The 17538-nt window shown below is 34.2% G+C and overlaps 1 protein-coding gene across 1 annotated transcript; it reads right to left on the bottom strand.

Annotated features, from left to right (window-relative positions):
• Positions 1-1800: 1800 nt before the first annotated feature.
• On the bottom strand, positions 1801-9631 carry LOC112801371 (microtubule-destabilizing protein 60). Its single transcript, XM_072237194.1, has 9 exons — positions 8606-9631; positions 8392-8437; positions 8196-8291; positions 7980-8099; positions 7752-7850; positions 7317-7551; positions 3653-3973; positions 2880-2953; positions 1801-2351 (listed from the first exon to the last, which is right to left on the bottom strand). Exons 1-6 carry the CDS (start codon positions 8968-8970, stop codon positions 7468-7470), a joined length of 810 nt encoding a protein of 269 aa, XP_072093295.1. The 5' UTR covers positions 8971-9631; the 3' UTR covers positions 1801-2351; positions 2880-2953; positions 3653-3973; positions 7317-7467.
• Between the last annotated feature and the right edge of the window lie 7907 nt (positions 9632-17538).

Below are 17538 nucleotides of genomic sequence, written 5' to 3'. Positions count from 1 at the left end.
CATGTGAAAAAAATAAAATTAAAACTACGATTTCATATCACACACAATATTAAATACAAATTCAATAATAAAATAGAGTGGTAAAATGATAAAAAAAAATAATTGAAAGAAATATATGAAGTAGGTGATTCAGATGAAACATTATTTTAAAATAGTGTTGGAAGATCAATAGTTTCAACAGATGAATCATTACATAAAAAAGGTGGTGGAAGGCGAATACTTCCAACATTGAGACAGTATTTTCATCAGAAACAGAAAATATTTTTACAGAGCCAAGAATGAAAGTATATTTTTTTAAAGCAATTTTTTTTAAAAAAATAATAGAATGACTTATCGAAAAGAAGAAGAAGTATATTTCTACTTCTTCAAAAAGTTATGGATTAACTTTTCGAAAAATTAAAAGCTTTTTTTCAAATAGTGCCAAACACCTGTATTGTGACTTTTCATAATTCAAAAGTAAAAAAAAAATAACTTTTGCCGTTTCCCAAACGGGCTCTTAACAAATATTCTAAAAAATACTTATTAATTAATTTGTTATTTAGACTATGTTAAAATCAATATCAATTTTATCTTGAAAAATGAAAACTTTTACCCTTTTTTTATACCGATATAAAACCAATCCCATGTCACTTTTATGGACATCTAAATTTTCCATATTATTAATCTACTACTACTACAACTACCAGAAACAATAAATAAATAAAAAAAAAACTATAACAACTAAATATTATATGACTTATCCAAATGCAACAGATACTGCACCATTTTTGTTTGCTTCTTGCCAAAATTTGTGCTTCAAAACTACCCACAATTTAATATCAAAACTACCCACAATTTAATATGGGAGATTTGAAGTTTTTTATATTTTGGCTTTGAAGACTTTAAATTTCAATGTTAAATAGCAAAGATCTTTGCACCTGTGTGTCATGTGGTTGTCCTACAAAAAAGGCAATACATGGAATACCATTCACTGGTTGCAATAAAAAGACGAAGGAATTGCTATCTAAAATAACAATCTGGCTTAGATACTTTGAGATGCAGGTAACAAAATCTTTAACATGTTCCTAGTATTTTTTGAAACCAATTAACACTTTAGTAGAATACTCATTTATATAGGAGACAGTATCCTAAACCTCAAGTTAAAAAGTACCAACCATAAAATAACATACAAGTTCTAGAAAGAATTCAAATAACTCAATGATATATTGTTTGCTAAGAGATCAACCACATTCCTCCGTTACTATAGCCCATTTCTTATATTTTGCTAATAAATTTTTGACAGCTTAATTTATATTGACCCCAAAATATTTGCCAGAAATTATGAAGTTTAGCTGAGTTTAAAATATAATAAGAGCTATTAACAAACATTGAAAATAGGCATACGCAACCATTCTTTATACCAAACAAATTGCCAAAAAATCACCATTCCTAAAGACTTGAAATCATTTTTGTCAATAGAGTAAAAAGCACAAAGACGAATCCAAAAGAGTATAGATATCAAAGTAATACAAAAATAAATGCACTAGTAAATGTAAGAATAAAAGAGAATAATTGATATAATTTTTATACAAGACCACCAAAGTTTCATCCATTTAACTATACAACACTTGTGTAGTTATACTCATCAAATTGAAAAAAAAAATGATATTATATGACTGCACCAAATATCAGTGACCCCATGGATGTTTTATCAGTATTGTCAAGAGACAATGACCTCGACTTCAAATTATAAAGAAAAGATAATGGAACATGGAGACATAGGATCAAATGGGAGGGAAAAATTCGAAAACCATAGCATCATAAAGAAAGATTAAATAGATTATAATAACAAATCAAATATAGGGGCCTTGCTATCATCAATGGTGTAACCCACTGAAAGTTTAATTACATAAAACAGGCAGAAAGTTGGATCCAAGACAGAAGTACTTACATGCTAATTCTTAAAGGCTGATGAAGTCGTAAACTAAATGAAGTATGAATAACATGTTTCTTTTTCTGCGTAACGAAAGCCTTATGTATGTTTCAAAGTTCTGACAAGACAACCTCTTCATGAAACTAACGGAACACAATGATCATCATACACACAAGACTCAAAAGAATCAAAATTACGAAAACAGAAACTTCATATCATGAGAGAAAAGTGGCATTGTTTTTTGTATTCTAAAAAGTTTTTGTTTTTAAATTGATTACCCATCTTGGATTGTTGAAGGTGAACATAAAATGTCATAACTCCATTGAACACTTCTTATTGCCACAGCTAACTTTGTACTCAAGTTCTTCTGCATCTTCTCATGCTTTGGACTCCAAGAAGAAGCCATGGCCTTAAAAGCAACTCAAGTAACCAGAAAAACCTGCATCTTCATGCAATGATTACATCCATTTAGGTGTCATAAAAAGGAATCAATAAAAGAAAAAAATAGTATTACTATAAATAATACTTGCATGTATATTATTATCTAAATAATATTACTTAAAATACACTTGTATTTTTTGCTGTAAACCTAATCTCACCTCCTTTGGAGATTTGTGAGCGTAGAACTATTAAAAAACACGTGTATTTCTTATCAAAAAGTCTAGCACACATTTCAAAGAAAATTTCTTAATTTAAAGAAAATAATTAAAATTCACAAAGGTAAATCATTAAAATATCAGTATACATAATCCTTTAATTAAATTTACAATAATATTATCAACTAATTGTTTAATAATAAAAAATTTCAGAAATAACCGTTAAAAAAACAGAAGATTATAGTTGAAAGGTGCCTAATTTAAAGAAGGAACAAAAGATCACATAAAACATACATCATTTGCATTGTTTTGAACTAACCAAAAGTCAACATATCTATATGAGATAAACATATGAATAAGAAGAAACTAACCAAGCTGCATTAGGAGAACTAAAGGTATTAACATATAGCAAGTCACACTTTTTGAAGTGATAAAGGAAGCTTACCTGCCAAAATAGAATCTGCTTAGTGTGTGTTTGGATTACAGTTTACAAAGGGGAGTTTGCATAAAATTGAATCAATGCAAAACAATTTAAATAAACCTTCACTATCAATTCAAGAAACAACTTATTTTTTTAACACACTTGTTCGAATTAAAATTCACAAAACTAACTTCATTTTTGTACTATATCCTTTTCCTATATATCAAGAATTGAAAAACAAAACCAAGTAACCAACTACTACTAACTACGTACAAACAAAATCATCTAGTATTGTTAAGTATGTAGTATTTTTTTATCATCAATACTAAAGATTCGAATTGGTATGTCCATTCTTAGTAGATGAAGATGATCTTTCAGGTAGATATATATTTAAATTGGTATGTCCATTCTTAGTAGATCCATGGATATCTACCACACCTAAACATAAGTGCATGCCTCTAAAATATATTACCATTCATAAAGCAAAATCACAAAACTGCAAGACAAACAATAATGAGATAGTGCAGCATAACCATTATGAAAAACAAACCAACTTCCTCAATTTAAGCAATTAAAAATTATCCACCATGAATAGCAAAACTAATAAAAGCAAACTAATTCCAAACAGTTAAGATCCAAGACAATGACTTCGGCAATAACCTCGAGCATAGAAAAATGCTTAAAAAAATTTACTTGAATGGGAGCAGCAAAAAATAAACTCACGCTATTAGAAGTGCTCCGCTGGTGTTGCACCCAAGCACACCAGATCTCCGTCTACCTCTTCCGTTCATCTTCCCTTCAATCGCCAATCACACAAATCTTCTTCTCACATTCTTTTATGTCATGGAGTAATAATAAGAAAAGAAAAATGAAAAAGGAGAGCGGGACTGTGGGAGTGAGAGTAGGCCACAAGTTAGAGTAACTATTCTCATTGACCAAATATTTTTTTTAACAGAATAATAGATGATAGTACTATTTATTATAGAATATGACATCATTTCTCCCACCAAACCACCAAAATCTAATTTTCCATGTGAGAGCACACTGAAAATCAAGAAAGAATACTATTTGTTATAGCAAATAATGTCATTTCACCCACCAAACCACCAAAATCTGATTTTCCATGTGAGATCCCACTGAAAATCAGGTAAGAGAATCACTTCCCCCACCTAAACACAACGAATTCATTTTTTCTTTTTGAAGAAAAATTCAAAGTGGGAGAAAAATCCATCTCGGTGAAGAATTCATGATGTTGCTAGTTATGCATAGATATATTGAAAAAGTAATTGTTAAAAAATACATTCTAGAACGTATAAATGAGCAAAATTCTGCATAAATGGAATTCAACATATAAACTACCATTCATGAACTAATAACATGGATCTTGCAATGAAATTACAGATTGATACATGTATGACTAAAAATCATGACAACACCTCATTCACACCAAATCACTCACCGATGATGTCACGATAACAGTAGACATTAGGTTATCCCAACTATTTTGAATGGCTTCTGACTAAAAAAGAAATGAGTTTTTAAATCAAACGAAAATTGAAAAACCAGAAAAGAAAGGAGTAGGACACAAGTTACCTAAGTACATCACAACTACTCTCCTTGACTCGTGCACAAATTGGCTCACCTACTTTATTTGACTAAAATTTCTTGATATTTTATCAATCAATCAATCAACCACTTTATAAAGAAAAGTACCAACATCAAAATTCATAAACACTTCCAATATCAACAAATCACAACCAATATCAAGATTCAGTGATTCAGATAGGGATTAGAAGCATATACACAATTTTAAAATTCTTTCATTTTGAGTCATCTTCAACTTCAGTTTAATAGTGTGGCTTTCTATTTGAAAATCCTGTTTTCGATTAGGGCAGACAAGGTACAATGTTATGTTAACATAGGAAAGCATTTAGTAAAAGCAATTTACATTGTGTTAGCTCCATATATTTTTTATTAGGCAGGATGTCATACTAATCAGCATAAAGTTCTTGAAATCAGCAACCTAAACATTTTTTCAAAACCATACCCTTTCCCTTTTATACCACATTTAAAGATAAACTAAATGAAGCATCCTTTAAGTTTTGAACCAACTCAAGTCTATCCAAACCCTTTTTCGGCTCTTAAAACAGAAACAAATATATTTACTTTCAGCATGTTAAAAATTTTAACATAATATATTATTTAAGTATGAATTTCATAGTTGAAATGTTAACTAAAGAATACCAAAAGCAGAAATCCAATGAAAGACCATTTCAGGAATTCTATAGTAATTTGGCTTTCAACATTTATGGATAAGGAAGAGACATTGAAACCCAAAAACAAGAAAACAAAACAAATACAACAAGTCACTATAGCAAAGAAATCAGATTAATGTAAAAGATCACCAGCTCAATGCATTAGAAGTGCAACATAAAGCATCCTTTTATAGAGAAAACCAAGGGGTGAACTTTTTGAATTCAAATCCGATCAAGAATGGAGAGAAAAAACTACACTTACACTAAAATACATAACCGAGCATGGAAACACACGACACAGAAAAAACTATCCAATCAAAACCAACATCATACACAATCCGCAACAGTATAACAAATTATTCCTATATGGCTATATCTAATTAGATCACCCAACTCACATCCTCAATCCATATAAAACTTCACTACCCACTTATATCACATCGTTGTATCTCATGACACAAAACCCAGTATCACACTAATATATATATATATATATAGACTAAACTTGTTCATACTATAGAAACCCCTACATCTGACCTAAGATACTAAGAAAAACTTCATCATCTACACGAAACAACAGTATTTTCAATAAAGAATAGACCAATCAAATAGAGTAGGTCAACGAATCACTTACACATTAATCAAATCACACATCACCACGTTCTATGACACTCTAACATAAAATACTACCATTCATATCAAAATCATCTGCATACTGTTAGTTATACATACATACCTCAAAACATCCAAAATACTACCTCATCAGTGACTACAAAAAAATTCTAAAACAAAAAAAATGCTTTGTTATTTATGTCAGTTTCTCATTTCTCAATGTCACAAAAGAAAAAAAAAAAAAAAAAAAAATCAAGCCACAAATAGAGACTACAATTCTGTCCCCAAATTTTAAATACCGTATAAAAACAATTTTAAACTAAAAAAAAAGTGAATTAAAAAAATTCAAAAAAACAAAAAGAAGTGACCAGAAGCAGAAAAAATAGAAGCACTGAAATGACCTCAAGTTCCTCTCTGTAATAGATGAAGCAGTGAGATAAGAAGTCATCATTGAAGGCAGATATTCTTGGCTGTGAAAGAAAGAGAAATAAGACAGAGACACAACTTAGAGGAGTACATTACCCACTCTCCTTGACTAATTTAATTAACCTACTGTCCATGATTGAAACTTCTTATTACACATGAGCATTTATAGTTTTTTCACATAATGAAATAACTAAGCTAATGAAAAACAAAAAGATAATCTAATTTTTTAATGGCAAAAAATTTCTTATTATGTCATGTGGGTCTCATTAATATGCTTCATAAGTCAAAGAGTTAAAATTATAACAATCAACAGCACAATCATATATCTAGCAAAGCAAAACAATCCTAAATAGTGCTGCACTCATTGATAATTGTAGACAAGAAAAAAAAACTTTGTAACCTTTATAACCATCCAAATAGCAACGTGCTATATCCTTAATGAAATGGAATTTTTCAACCACCTTAAATACATAGCATGCATTAAACAACAACCAAGTTATAAGATTGAATTAAATGAGCGTAAAATCATTAAAGAAAAGCTACATTGTTGATAATTAAAGCAGAAAATAATGATAAAATTATTTCTAAGTCAATATATCTTCCTAAAGTAGTAATTGTAAACAAGAAAACAAGGAAGTGGTATCATTGGGAGCTTATATCAAACACATGGTGGGCAAGTTTGAATAAAAAAAGATTTTATGTTTCTTTGCATAACCAACCCACACACAAGTTTCAATAATGTTTCTTATCAAAACAAAACTTAAGAAAACCTTGAAGACACACATATAAGTTCTCATTTAAGCAATAACTGAAAAGAAAATAAGTGTAAACAAAGCAACACAAAATAGGAAGGGACAACCATGAAAAAGAAAAAAGAACCAAAACAGAAAATAGCCAATTAAAATCAACAAAAAAATAGAAAATCACTGTTCTCTGGTATCATCTTCAGCACCACCTCTTATATTCAAAAGAACCGAAAAAATGATAAAAAGGGAGAAAAATAAAAATTTGAAGACAAATTAAGATAGGATTGCAAGGGAATCAAAATAGGAGAGGAGCAACCAAGATCCAGATCACAATGAAAAGTATGGTACCTCATCTGGCGAAACTCCTCGAAACCCTCGCTTGTGACCACATAGCTACGGAGGAGGAGCCTGGTTAGTGTTGAACCAATGAACCCGTATTCTCCGTAACCGTCACCATCCATCGGCCCGAACCCTTCGCCGGTGCCGATTGGGTGGAAACCTACAGTCCTACTGGGTGAGTAGAGAGACCGCAAGAAGTAGTCGACCAGAGATCCAGATAGAACAGACTCAATTTTTCTGCAACCTACATGATTCATGAATGGTTCAACATTTATCAAACAGTGTTCTATTGTCTACCGATTTGTATTTTTCTAAAAATGAAAGATGCTTGCAGTAGCGACAAATCTATGAAATATGGATCCAGAATTTACAATGATGCTGCTCATGACACAATATTACACTTAATGAAGCAAAATTAAACAAAATGAAAATAAGAGTTGGTACCTGATGATCAAACTCAGCACGATCCATTGCCCGCACATCACTGTGAAGCTGCAGGTCAATCGGCTGTGTGATTTCTTTGACAGGAGGCTTTACCAAACACTGAAATATTAGCATAGAAGATAGTTGAGTAACTCAATACAGTCTATACAGCAAATGCAAGCATGTCACTGAAATGGAAAAAGTATGAGTTGTGAACTGAACACAAGATTTTGAGAGCAAAATGGGCACCTCAGGTTCATCTGTTGTCCATGGAAGCCCTTGGGGTATTGGTATCCTTTGCTTCTCTTCCTCTGTCATCATTTCATGTATCTTCTTCACAAATTCTTCCTCTTTCACCTTCCCCCTTTCCTGCATTGAATTACAGTATCCATGTTATTATCCAATTCAAAAATCAATGGAAAATTGATTCAATCAATCAATTTGTTGCATCAGAATAGGCATTACCTCAGTTCTTAGCTTGAATGGTTTTTGGCTGGTGACTCTCAGCTGCTGCTTCTTCTTCCACCTGCTTCCCCCAAAGGTGCTAGTTGATTCCAAACTCTGAAAAAAGCAAATCCATTCAATTCAAATTTAGAAAACCCTCATTTTAATCAAATCTTCATTTTTTTTCTCAAAAAAGGTAAGCATCCAGAAGACTTACATTTCTTCTGCTTCTTCTACCTCCATTAGAAGTCCTGTTAGATACACTGCAGTTTGAATAAAAAGTATAACAAACATCAACACAAACAGATAAATGCTACTATTAAATAAGTAGTATAACATAGATACATATATATCATTTTGCACACACATCTGTATATCATTTATATATCAAACAAGAATTTTGGAATTGTAGTTATCAGTTATTGTCAAACCTTCCACGGCTGCTATCCCATGAACACGAAACTGAAACCTTCGGATCCAAGCCAAGGCTCTCGGATGTGAGAATCGCCTGTGGCGGGCAAAATGAAGAACAACCAGACACTTCCTGAGTTATTTCAGTTGCATCATTAGGAAGTGGCAACCCTGGCAGTGCCCATCTCATAACCTTTCTTTTCACCTTATTCTCCTCTTTCTCTTGCTGCTCCTGTTCTTCTGCCGGCACCGCCTCGGCTACTTGATCCTGATCCTGATCTTTCTTTCCAGTGGTGGAAACAGTCAGAAGCTTCTCAAATGCCTTGACCAAATGCATCACCTTGCCAGGCCCAGCTTCAGGAACACTCTTCCTTGCTTCGTCCATCAACTTCTCCCTCCTCCTCTTCACAGCCAAATCAACAACATTCCCCAATCCACCACAATCCTCTCCTATGGCTTCTTGTTGTTGTCGTTGTTCTTCTTCAATGATCACTCTCTCAATCTCAGCAGCTCCATCATCTTGATCTTGCTCTTGTTCTTGTGCTTGCTTGTTCTTGAAGAACTCTTCCTGTGACTTCCTGAGATTCTGGTAAGCCACACAGAGACACTTGTTGTTCTTGTTGCTCTCTTTGCACTTACAAAACGACAGCGTTGAGTTTGAACCCTGATCACCATCACCACCACTCCCTTCGAACTTCTTGTTCTTATTCTTCTTTGCAACAACGAACTTCCTCTGCCTGATCTTGTTCTTCTGAACGGAATTCACGGAATTCACAACACCCTCCTTTGCTGCCGAGGATTGTGGTTTCTTCTGTGACTTGGAGCACGATTTCTTCACAACAGGTGAAGGAGAAGGAGAAGATGAAGAACCACAAGGATTGGATAAGGGTTTGGAAAATGGAGTGGTATTACTGTTAGGGTTGACATTCTGGGAATATTTGGAGGGTTCTTGATTCTTTGATCGGAAACCCTTGGCTGGAGTGGTTTGTGAAGTGAAGAAGAGAAACACAAGATTGGAACTGAGAGTGATGTGAAAGTAGAGTGCAAATTAAGATTTTACCAACTCTCTTTGACTAATCAGCTGCTTTCTAAATATTTATTTTAAAAAAAATCAAGAAAATGAGAAAATGCCATATCAGCATAGACTCCACGAGGTTTCTATGGTTTATAGATAGATGCCATGGTCGGTTCACTGGTTTTTCAATTCGACTGGCCGGATCGGTCCGTTTTTATAACTATGTCCGGACTCCGGAGCTATTGGGAGAGAAGAAGCAGAGCTGCAACTTGATCCGAAGAAGCATGTTTTAATTGGGCCCGCCCAAATAAGTAAATTCAATAGCCCAACAAAAAGGTAAATCTTATTGGGCAATATTGTTGTCTCTTTTTGTGTTCTAATAGAACCCCTTCATAAACTCCAAAATTCTAACCAACTTGGGTTAGTCGAGTGGTCAGCTCATTTGTCCGCTTAAGCAAATGTCGAGAGTTCGAACTTTGCCTTGTGCATGCAGCAACCCATTAGCCAGTGGCAGACCCTTAAATGGAGCTCAGATCCGAATTCCAGCTATAACTAGATAGTGATGAAAAGAACTGTTCTACTTATTTATTAATTTATCAGAATTTGAATTCCTTAAATTTTAAATTTCAATTTAAAAATTTAATTATATTTTAATCGTAATAATTAAATTATAACAAAAAAATTATATAAAATTATAAATAAATATACAAAAATATAAATATATGTTAACATAAATTTTAAAAATATATAAATTAAAAAGTATAAAATTAACTAAAATTTTATAATGGCCAATGAGTTATAGCTCAAATGACAGTCTCTTCATACTCACTTAAAAAGTCGCGAATTCAAGCCTTCCTATTTTTAGTAAAAAAAATTAAATTTTTATAATGTCGTATAAGTATAACATAAAATTTTGAAAAAAAAAATATCTTTTGAATAAAAAAAACTCATGCTGACCTAAAAGCAAAGACAAAGAACTAACTTAAAGTGGTTGGTAACAAATAAACAAATAAATAAAAGTACTAATAAAGAGAACAAAATTTAACTCACAATTTATTATTTTAGTTTAGATTTTTAAAATTAATTCGTAATACTACTTTTGTTTTAAAAAAAGATAAAAACAAGTACACTATCTTTAGTGTTCAACTTAAAATTCGAATGTATTTTGGTTCGGATAATAATAATAAGGGTTTAAGTAATTCATTTTGAGTTGTTCGTCGGTCAATTCATTCGTTTCCTTAGTTAAAGATTACATGTTTAAATTTAAAATAATTAAAATTGTAATATGTTTAGATTTCATCTTGTGTATTCAATAATATATTGATTAGTGTTCATAAATATATTTATTAGTGTTCATACACTGGTCTAAAATTAAATTTAGACTTTAACAAAGAGTTTCTGTCTCGCCTACACTTATCCGACCTCACAGAGGTCGGACGTGACGATAGGAGTTCAATTTTATCTATTCAAATAAGAAACTAACTCTCAAAGATATCTCCTATTCATCTAAAAAAGAGATTTCAACAACTTCCCTAAAAAAGGGAAATGGCTATCCACCATCAAAAGTGAAACTACTCTAAAAGGTGGTTATCCATTTTACTATAAATATACTAACACTCTCAGGTATATACAGAATCCAATCTACTAAAAAACCTGCTTTGAACTCTTGCTAACTTAGATATCGGAGTTCCTTGCAGGTACCACCCCCCACTTCCTCATAAGAAACTCGAACGGCGGCACCTCGGTATCAGCAGAAGTATGAACCTCACGTTCAGGCTCAAAAGCAACCCTATTTCAGGTAACCCTCAAAACATTGGCGTCGTTGTCGGGTACCTAGAAGTCTACACCCAATCATGGTGAACAATCAATTTGAAGACAGTCACATGGAATTTGAATCAGAACCAGAATCTCATAACGATGAACGAGCACTCGGGATACTTCCATGACATGAAAGAGCGAGTGGCTCCCACGGAGAGGGTACATTGGAAAATCCTCCACCGTGGCGAATCTACTCAGAAGTTCATCCACTCGAGGATGAGGACCCCTCATCCAACAAAGATCATGGGGCTTGAACACAGGCACCATGGTCGGTTAAAGAAACTTGAGCAAGAGATTGAATGACAAAGAGAAGCGGATAAAGATTTGCAAAAGGAGGTACGATGCCGAAGAGAACTGGAAGAAAAGCTCTGAAAACTAGAGGCTGACCTTAGAGGTCAGGGTACTCGGGCTGATCGGAAGGAAAGCCCTCTTGGAGGAGAGAATATGTTCATTAAAGAGATCATGCGAGCTAGAGTTCTTAGGAACTTCAAAAGTCCTAACATGGATCTCTATGATGGAATGACTGACTCAAGGCACCATCTTAGCAATTTTAAGAGTTGGATATACCTAACTGATGCGTCCGATGTAACTCGATATAAAGTTTTTCCGACGACGTTAACCAAAGCAGCGATGAAGTGGTTTGATCATAGTTATCAGAACCGAACCGATAATTGACCCAGTCATACGATTGGGTCACTGGGTTACTGGTTCAACCGGTGGGTCACTGATTTACCCGATTGACTCGGTCATAATTAAATAAAAATATAAAATTATAAAAATAAAATTAGAATTAAAAGTTAAATGCATATTTTCAAAAATATATTAATAACAATTAAATATCAATTCTTAGATATAATTTATAATGTAAAAAGATATAATAAATTAATTATTAATACAAAATATTTTTTTCAATTTAAAAAAATAAAAAATAAAAGGTAACATAATTAATATCAATATATCAATATATTTGTATACTATGTGTTGTTACTTGTTTGGTATCCATGTAAATCCATACTTACAAAAATAAAAATAAAAAATAAAAAATTATTATGTTTTGTTATATATTTATATTTTGTCATACCTATTAGTAAGAATCGAGTTTGCCATATTGGCAAGGGGAGGCTCTGGTTATGCGCGGTCCTGTGTTCGAAACCCATGTTGAATGTTTTTGGGTGCTAGTAGGAGCTCCTACGATGATCCAGCATTCCGCAGGTGCACCGTGGACCCGCGGCAGGTTTAGCTCGATCTGCGCATGAACCGGCCGATTTTCAACGAGTTTGACTACCATTGATCGGTTCGAATGCATGTCCGGTCTAATCTACCAACCAAACCGGTCGAACTATCGATTCACCGATTTTCCAGTCGAACCGGCCAGTCCGATCCGGTTCTGATAACTATGGGTTTGATAGTTGACAAACTCCAAATTGACGGTTTGTTTTGCATTGAATTCAGAATATCTTGATAGCCTTTTGTCACATTTAGCCTATGAATTAGCATGGTTTTGTTATCTCTCCCATATTCGTGCTTAAGTGTAAAAACATGCTTTTTGAGCCTTATTTTGATGAATTCTAGTTTCTCTTTGATTCCATAAGATGCCTTGATGTGTTTGCTAGTAATCTCAGGTTGAAATAGGCTAGGCATGGATCAAAGGAAGTAAGGAAGGAAGCATACAAGTGGGGGGAAGCACAAAAAGCCAAAGAATTGATCCAGGTCATGCACGCGCACGCGCACAAGGCGCTCGCACGCACATTGCGAAACAGAACACGGACGCGCACGCGTACCGTGCGCTCACGCGCCGATGGTGGCGCATGACTTCATTAATATAACACGTGCCTGGCGATTTTGGAAGTTTTCAGCAACCAACTTTGGCGCCAAAATGCATATAAGAGCCAGGGATTGAAGGGGATTGACATACATTCACACCCATAGACTAATTAGGGGATCATTAGATAGATAATTAGTTTTAGAAGTAGTTTCTAGAGAGAGAAGCTCTCACTTCTCTCTAGAATTAGGATTAGGTTTAGGTCAATCTCTCTTCTTATATCTAGGTTTAATTCATGCTTTGATTCAATTTTCTTTCATCAATTCTTAATCTCCTCATCTCTCCCTTTCTAGTTATGTGCTTTGATAATTGTAATTCTTCATTTTGTTTTGGATATATTGTTGTTCCTTTGTTTTCTAGCTCGATCTGCGCATGAACCGGCCGATTTTCAACGAGTTTGACTACCATTGATCGGTTCGAATGCATGTCCGGTCTAATCTACCAACCAAACCGGTCGAACTATCGATTCACCGATTTTCCAGTCGAACCGGCCAGTCCGATCCGGTTCTGATAACTATGGGTTTGATAGTTGACAAACTCCAAATTGACGGTTTGTTTTGCATTGAATTCAGAATATCTTGATAGCCTTTTGTCACATTTAGCCTATGAATTAGCATGGTTTTGTTATCTCTCCCATATTCGTGCTTAAGTGTAAAAACATGCTTTTTGAGCCTTATTTTGATGAATTCTAGTTTCTCTTTGATTCCATAAGATGCCTTGATGTGTTTGCTAGTAATCTCAGGTTGAAATAGGCTAGGCATGGATCAAAGGAAGTAAGGAAGGAAGCATACAAGTGGGGGGAAGCACAAAAAGCCAAAGAATTGATCCAGGTCATGCACGCGCACGCGCACAAGGCGCTCGCACGCACATTGCGAAACAGAACACGGACGCGCACGCGTACCGTGCGCTCACGCGCCGATGGTGGCGCATGACTTCATTAATATAACACGTGCCTGGCGATTTTGGAAGTTTTCAGCAACCAACTTTGGCGCCAAAATGCATATAAGAGCCAGGGATTGAAGGGGATTGACATACATTCACACCCATAGACTAATTAGGGGATCATTAGATAGATAATTAGTTTTAGAAGTAGTTTCTAGAGAGAGAAGCTCTCACTTCTCTCTAGAATTAGGATTAGGTTTAGGTCAATCTCTCTTCTTATATCTAGGTTTAATTCATGCTTTGATTCAATTTTCTTTCATCAATTCTTAATCTCCTCATCTCTCCCTTTCTAGTTATGTGCTTTGATAATTGTAATTCTTCATTTTGTTTTGGATATATTGTTGTTCCTTTGTTTTCTTCCAATAATGCAATTTGAGGTAATTCATGATAGTTGTGATTTCCTTGCTTGTTGTTGTTAATTCTTTGCAATAATTGTAGTTATATTCTATTCTTGTTATCAATTTACTATGCTTTTCTTTTATGCCTTCCAAGTGTTTGATGAAATGCTTGGTTGGGTTTTAGTGTAGGTTTTGTTCCTCTTGGCCTAGGTAGAGTAATTAGTGACTCTTGAGTTATCTAATTCCTTTGTTGATTGATAATTAGAAGTTGCTAATTGATTTGAATGCCTCTAAAGCTAGTCTATCCTTTAGGAGTTGATTAGGACTTGAGGAATCAAATTGATTCATCCACTTGACTTTCCTTCATGGTTAGAGGTTGACTAAGTGGGAGTGATGAGCGGATAATTTATATGCTTTTTGGCATTGTTTTTATATAGTTTTTAGTAAGTTTGAGCTACTTTTAGGGATGTTTTCATTAGTTTTTATGTTAAATTCACATTTCTGGACTTTACTATGAGTTTGTGTGTTTTTCTGTGATTTCAGGTAATTTCTGGCTGAAATTGAGGGACTTGAGCAAAACTCTGAAGAAGGCTGACAAAAGGACTGCTGATGTTGTTGGAATCTGACCTCCCTGTACTCGAAATGAATTTTCTGGAGTTACAGAACTCCAAATGGCGCGCTCTCAACGGCGTTGGAAAGTAGACATCCATAGCTTTCCAGCAATATATAATAGTCCATACTTTATTTGGAGATTGACGACGTAACTTGGCGTTGAACGCCAAGTACATGCTGCTGTTTGGAGTTAAACGCCAGAAAAACGTCATGATCCGGAGTTGAACGCCCAAAACACGTCATAACTCGAAGTTCAACTTCAAGAGAAGCCTTAGCTCGTGGATTGATCAAGCTCAGCCCAAGCATACACCAAGTGGGCCCCGGAAGTGAATTTATGCATCAATTACTTACTCATGTAAACCCTAGGAGCTAGTCTAGTATATATAGGACATTTATCTATTGTATTAGACATCTTTTGACAGTTTAATCTCTTGAATATTCGGTCACTTGATCATGGAGAGGGCTGGCCATTCGGCCATGCCTGAACCTCCTTTACTTATGTATTTTCAACGGTGGAGTTTCTGCACACCATAGATTAAGGGTGTGGAGCTCTGCTGTACCTCAAGTATTAATGCAATTCTATTTTCTTTTATTCAAATCTCTCTTATTCTTATTCCAAGATATTCATTCGTACCCAAGAACATGATGAGTGTAATGATGAAAGTGACGATCATTATCATTCTCACTTATGAACGCACGTGATTGACAACCACTTCCGTTCTACATGCAACCGAGCTTGAATGTGTATCTCTTAGATTCCCCAATAGAATCTTCGTGGTATAAGCTAGATAGATGGCGGCATTTATGAGGATCCGGAAAGTCTCACCTTGTCTGTGGTATTCCGAGTAGGATCCTGGGAATCCGGAAAGTCTCACCTTGTCTGTGGTATTCCGAGTAGGATTCCGGTAATGAATGAATGTGACGTGCTTCAAACTTGCAAGTGCTGGGCGTTAGTGACAGACGCAAAAGAATCAAGGGATTCTATTCCAATAGGCGCAAGAACCAACCAGTGATTAGCCGTGCTGTGACAGAGTGCGTGAGTGTAGTTTTCACTGCGAGGATGGGATGTAGCCATCAACCATGGGTGATGCCTCCAGACGATTAGCCGTGCGAGTGACAGCCGCATAGGATCATTTTCCCGAGAGGATTGAAAGTAGCCACCGCTGATGGTGAACCCCTATACACAGCTTGCCATGGAAAGGAGTAAGAAGGATTGAGTTGAAGAAGTGGGAAAGCAGGCGTCCTTGAGCCATACAGTATCTCCATTCGCTTATCTGAAATTCCCACTAATGAATCTGCATAAGTATTCTATCCCTTTTATTAATCTATTTTCTTATTTTTATTTTCGAAATCCATAAACCAATTTAATCTGCCTAACTGAGATTTACAAGGTGACCATAGCTTGCTTCATACCAACAATCTCTGTGGGATCGACCCTTACTCACGTAAGGTTTATTACTTGGACGACCCAGTACACTTGCTGGTTAGTTGAACGGAGTTGTGTCCACACATAAGTGCCATAATAAGGATTCCATACAACAACAAAGAATACTACATTGATGTGATCACAATTTCGTCCACCAAGTTTTTGGCGCCGTTGCCGGGGATTGTTTGAGTATGGACAACTGACGGTTCATCTTGTTGCTCAGATTAGGTAATTTTCTTTTCAAAAACTTTTTCAAAAATTTTTCTTTTCTTTTTCGTTTCTCCAAAAATGTTTTTCGAAAAAAAAAATTAATAAAAATACAAAAAAATTAGAAAATCATAAAAACCAAAAAATATTTTGTGTTTCTTGTTTGAGTCTTGTGTTAATCTTTAAGTTTGGTGTCAATTGCATGCTTTTAAAATTTTTCTTGCATTCTTTTCGAAAATCTCATGCATTCATAGTGTTCTTCATGATCTTCAAGTTGTTCTTGACAAGTCTTCTTGTTTGATCTTGATGATTTCTTGTTTTGTGTTGTTTGTTGTTTTTCATGTGCACTTTTGCATTCATATTTTCCATGCATTAAAGATTTCTAAGTTTGGTGTCTTACATGTTTTCTTTGCATTAAAATTTTTTTTAAATTATGTTCTTGATGTTCATCATGATCTTCCAAGTGTTCTTGGTGTTCATCTTGACATTCATAGCATTCTTGCATGCATCTTGTGTCTTGATCCAAAATTTTCATATTTTGGGTCATTTTTGTGTTTTTCTTTAAAAATTCAAAAATAAAAAAAATATCTTTTCCTTATTTTCCTCCAAATTTTCGAAATTTTGGGTTGACTTGGTCAAAAATTTTTAAAATTAGTTGTTTCTTACAAGTCAAGTCAAAATTTCAATTTTAAAAATCTTATCTTTTCAAAATCTTTTTCAAAAATCATATATTTTCCATTTTTTTTCTTATTTTCGAAATTTTTAAAAATTAT

Source organism: Arachis hypogaea, chromosome 5 (genome assembly GCF_003086295.3).
Source record: "Arachis hypogaea cultivar Tifrunner chromosome 5, arahy.Tifrunner.gnm2.J5K5, whole genome shotgun sequence".
NCBI classification, from domain to species: domain Eukaryota; kingdom Viridiplantae; phylum Streptophyta; class Magnoliopsida; order Fabales; family Fabaceae; genus Arachis; species Arachis hypogaea.
This window is presented reverse-complemented; position numbering and strand designations above follow the sequence as displayed.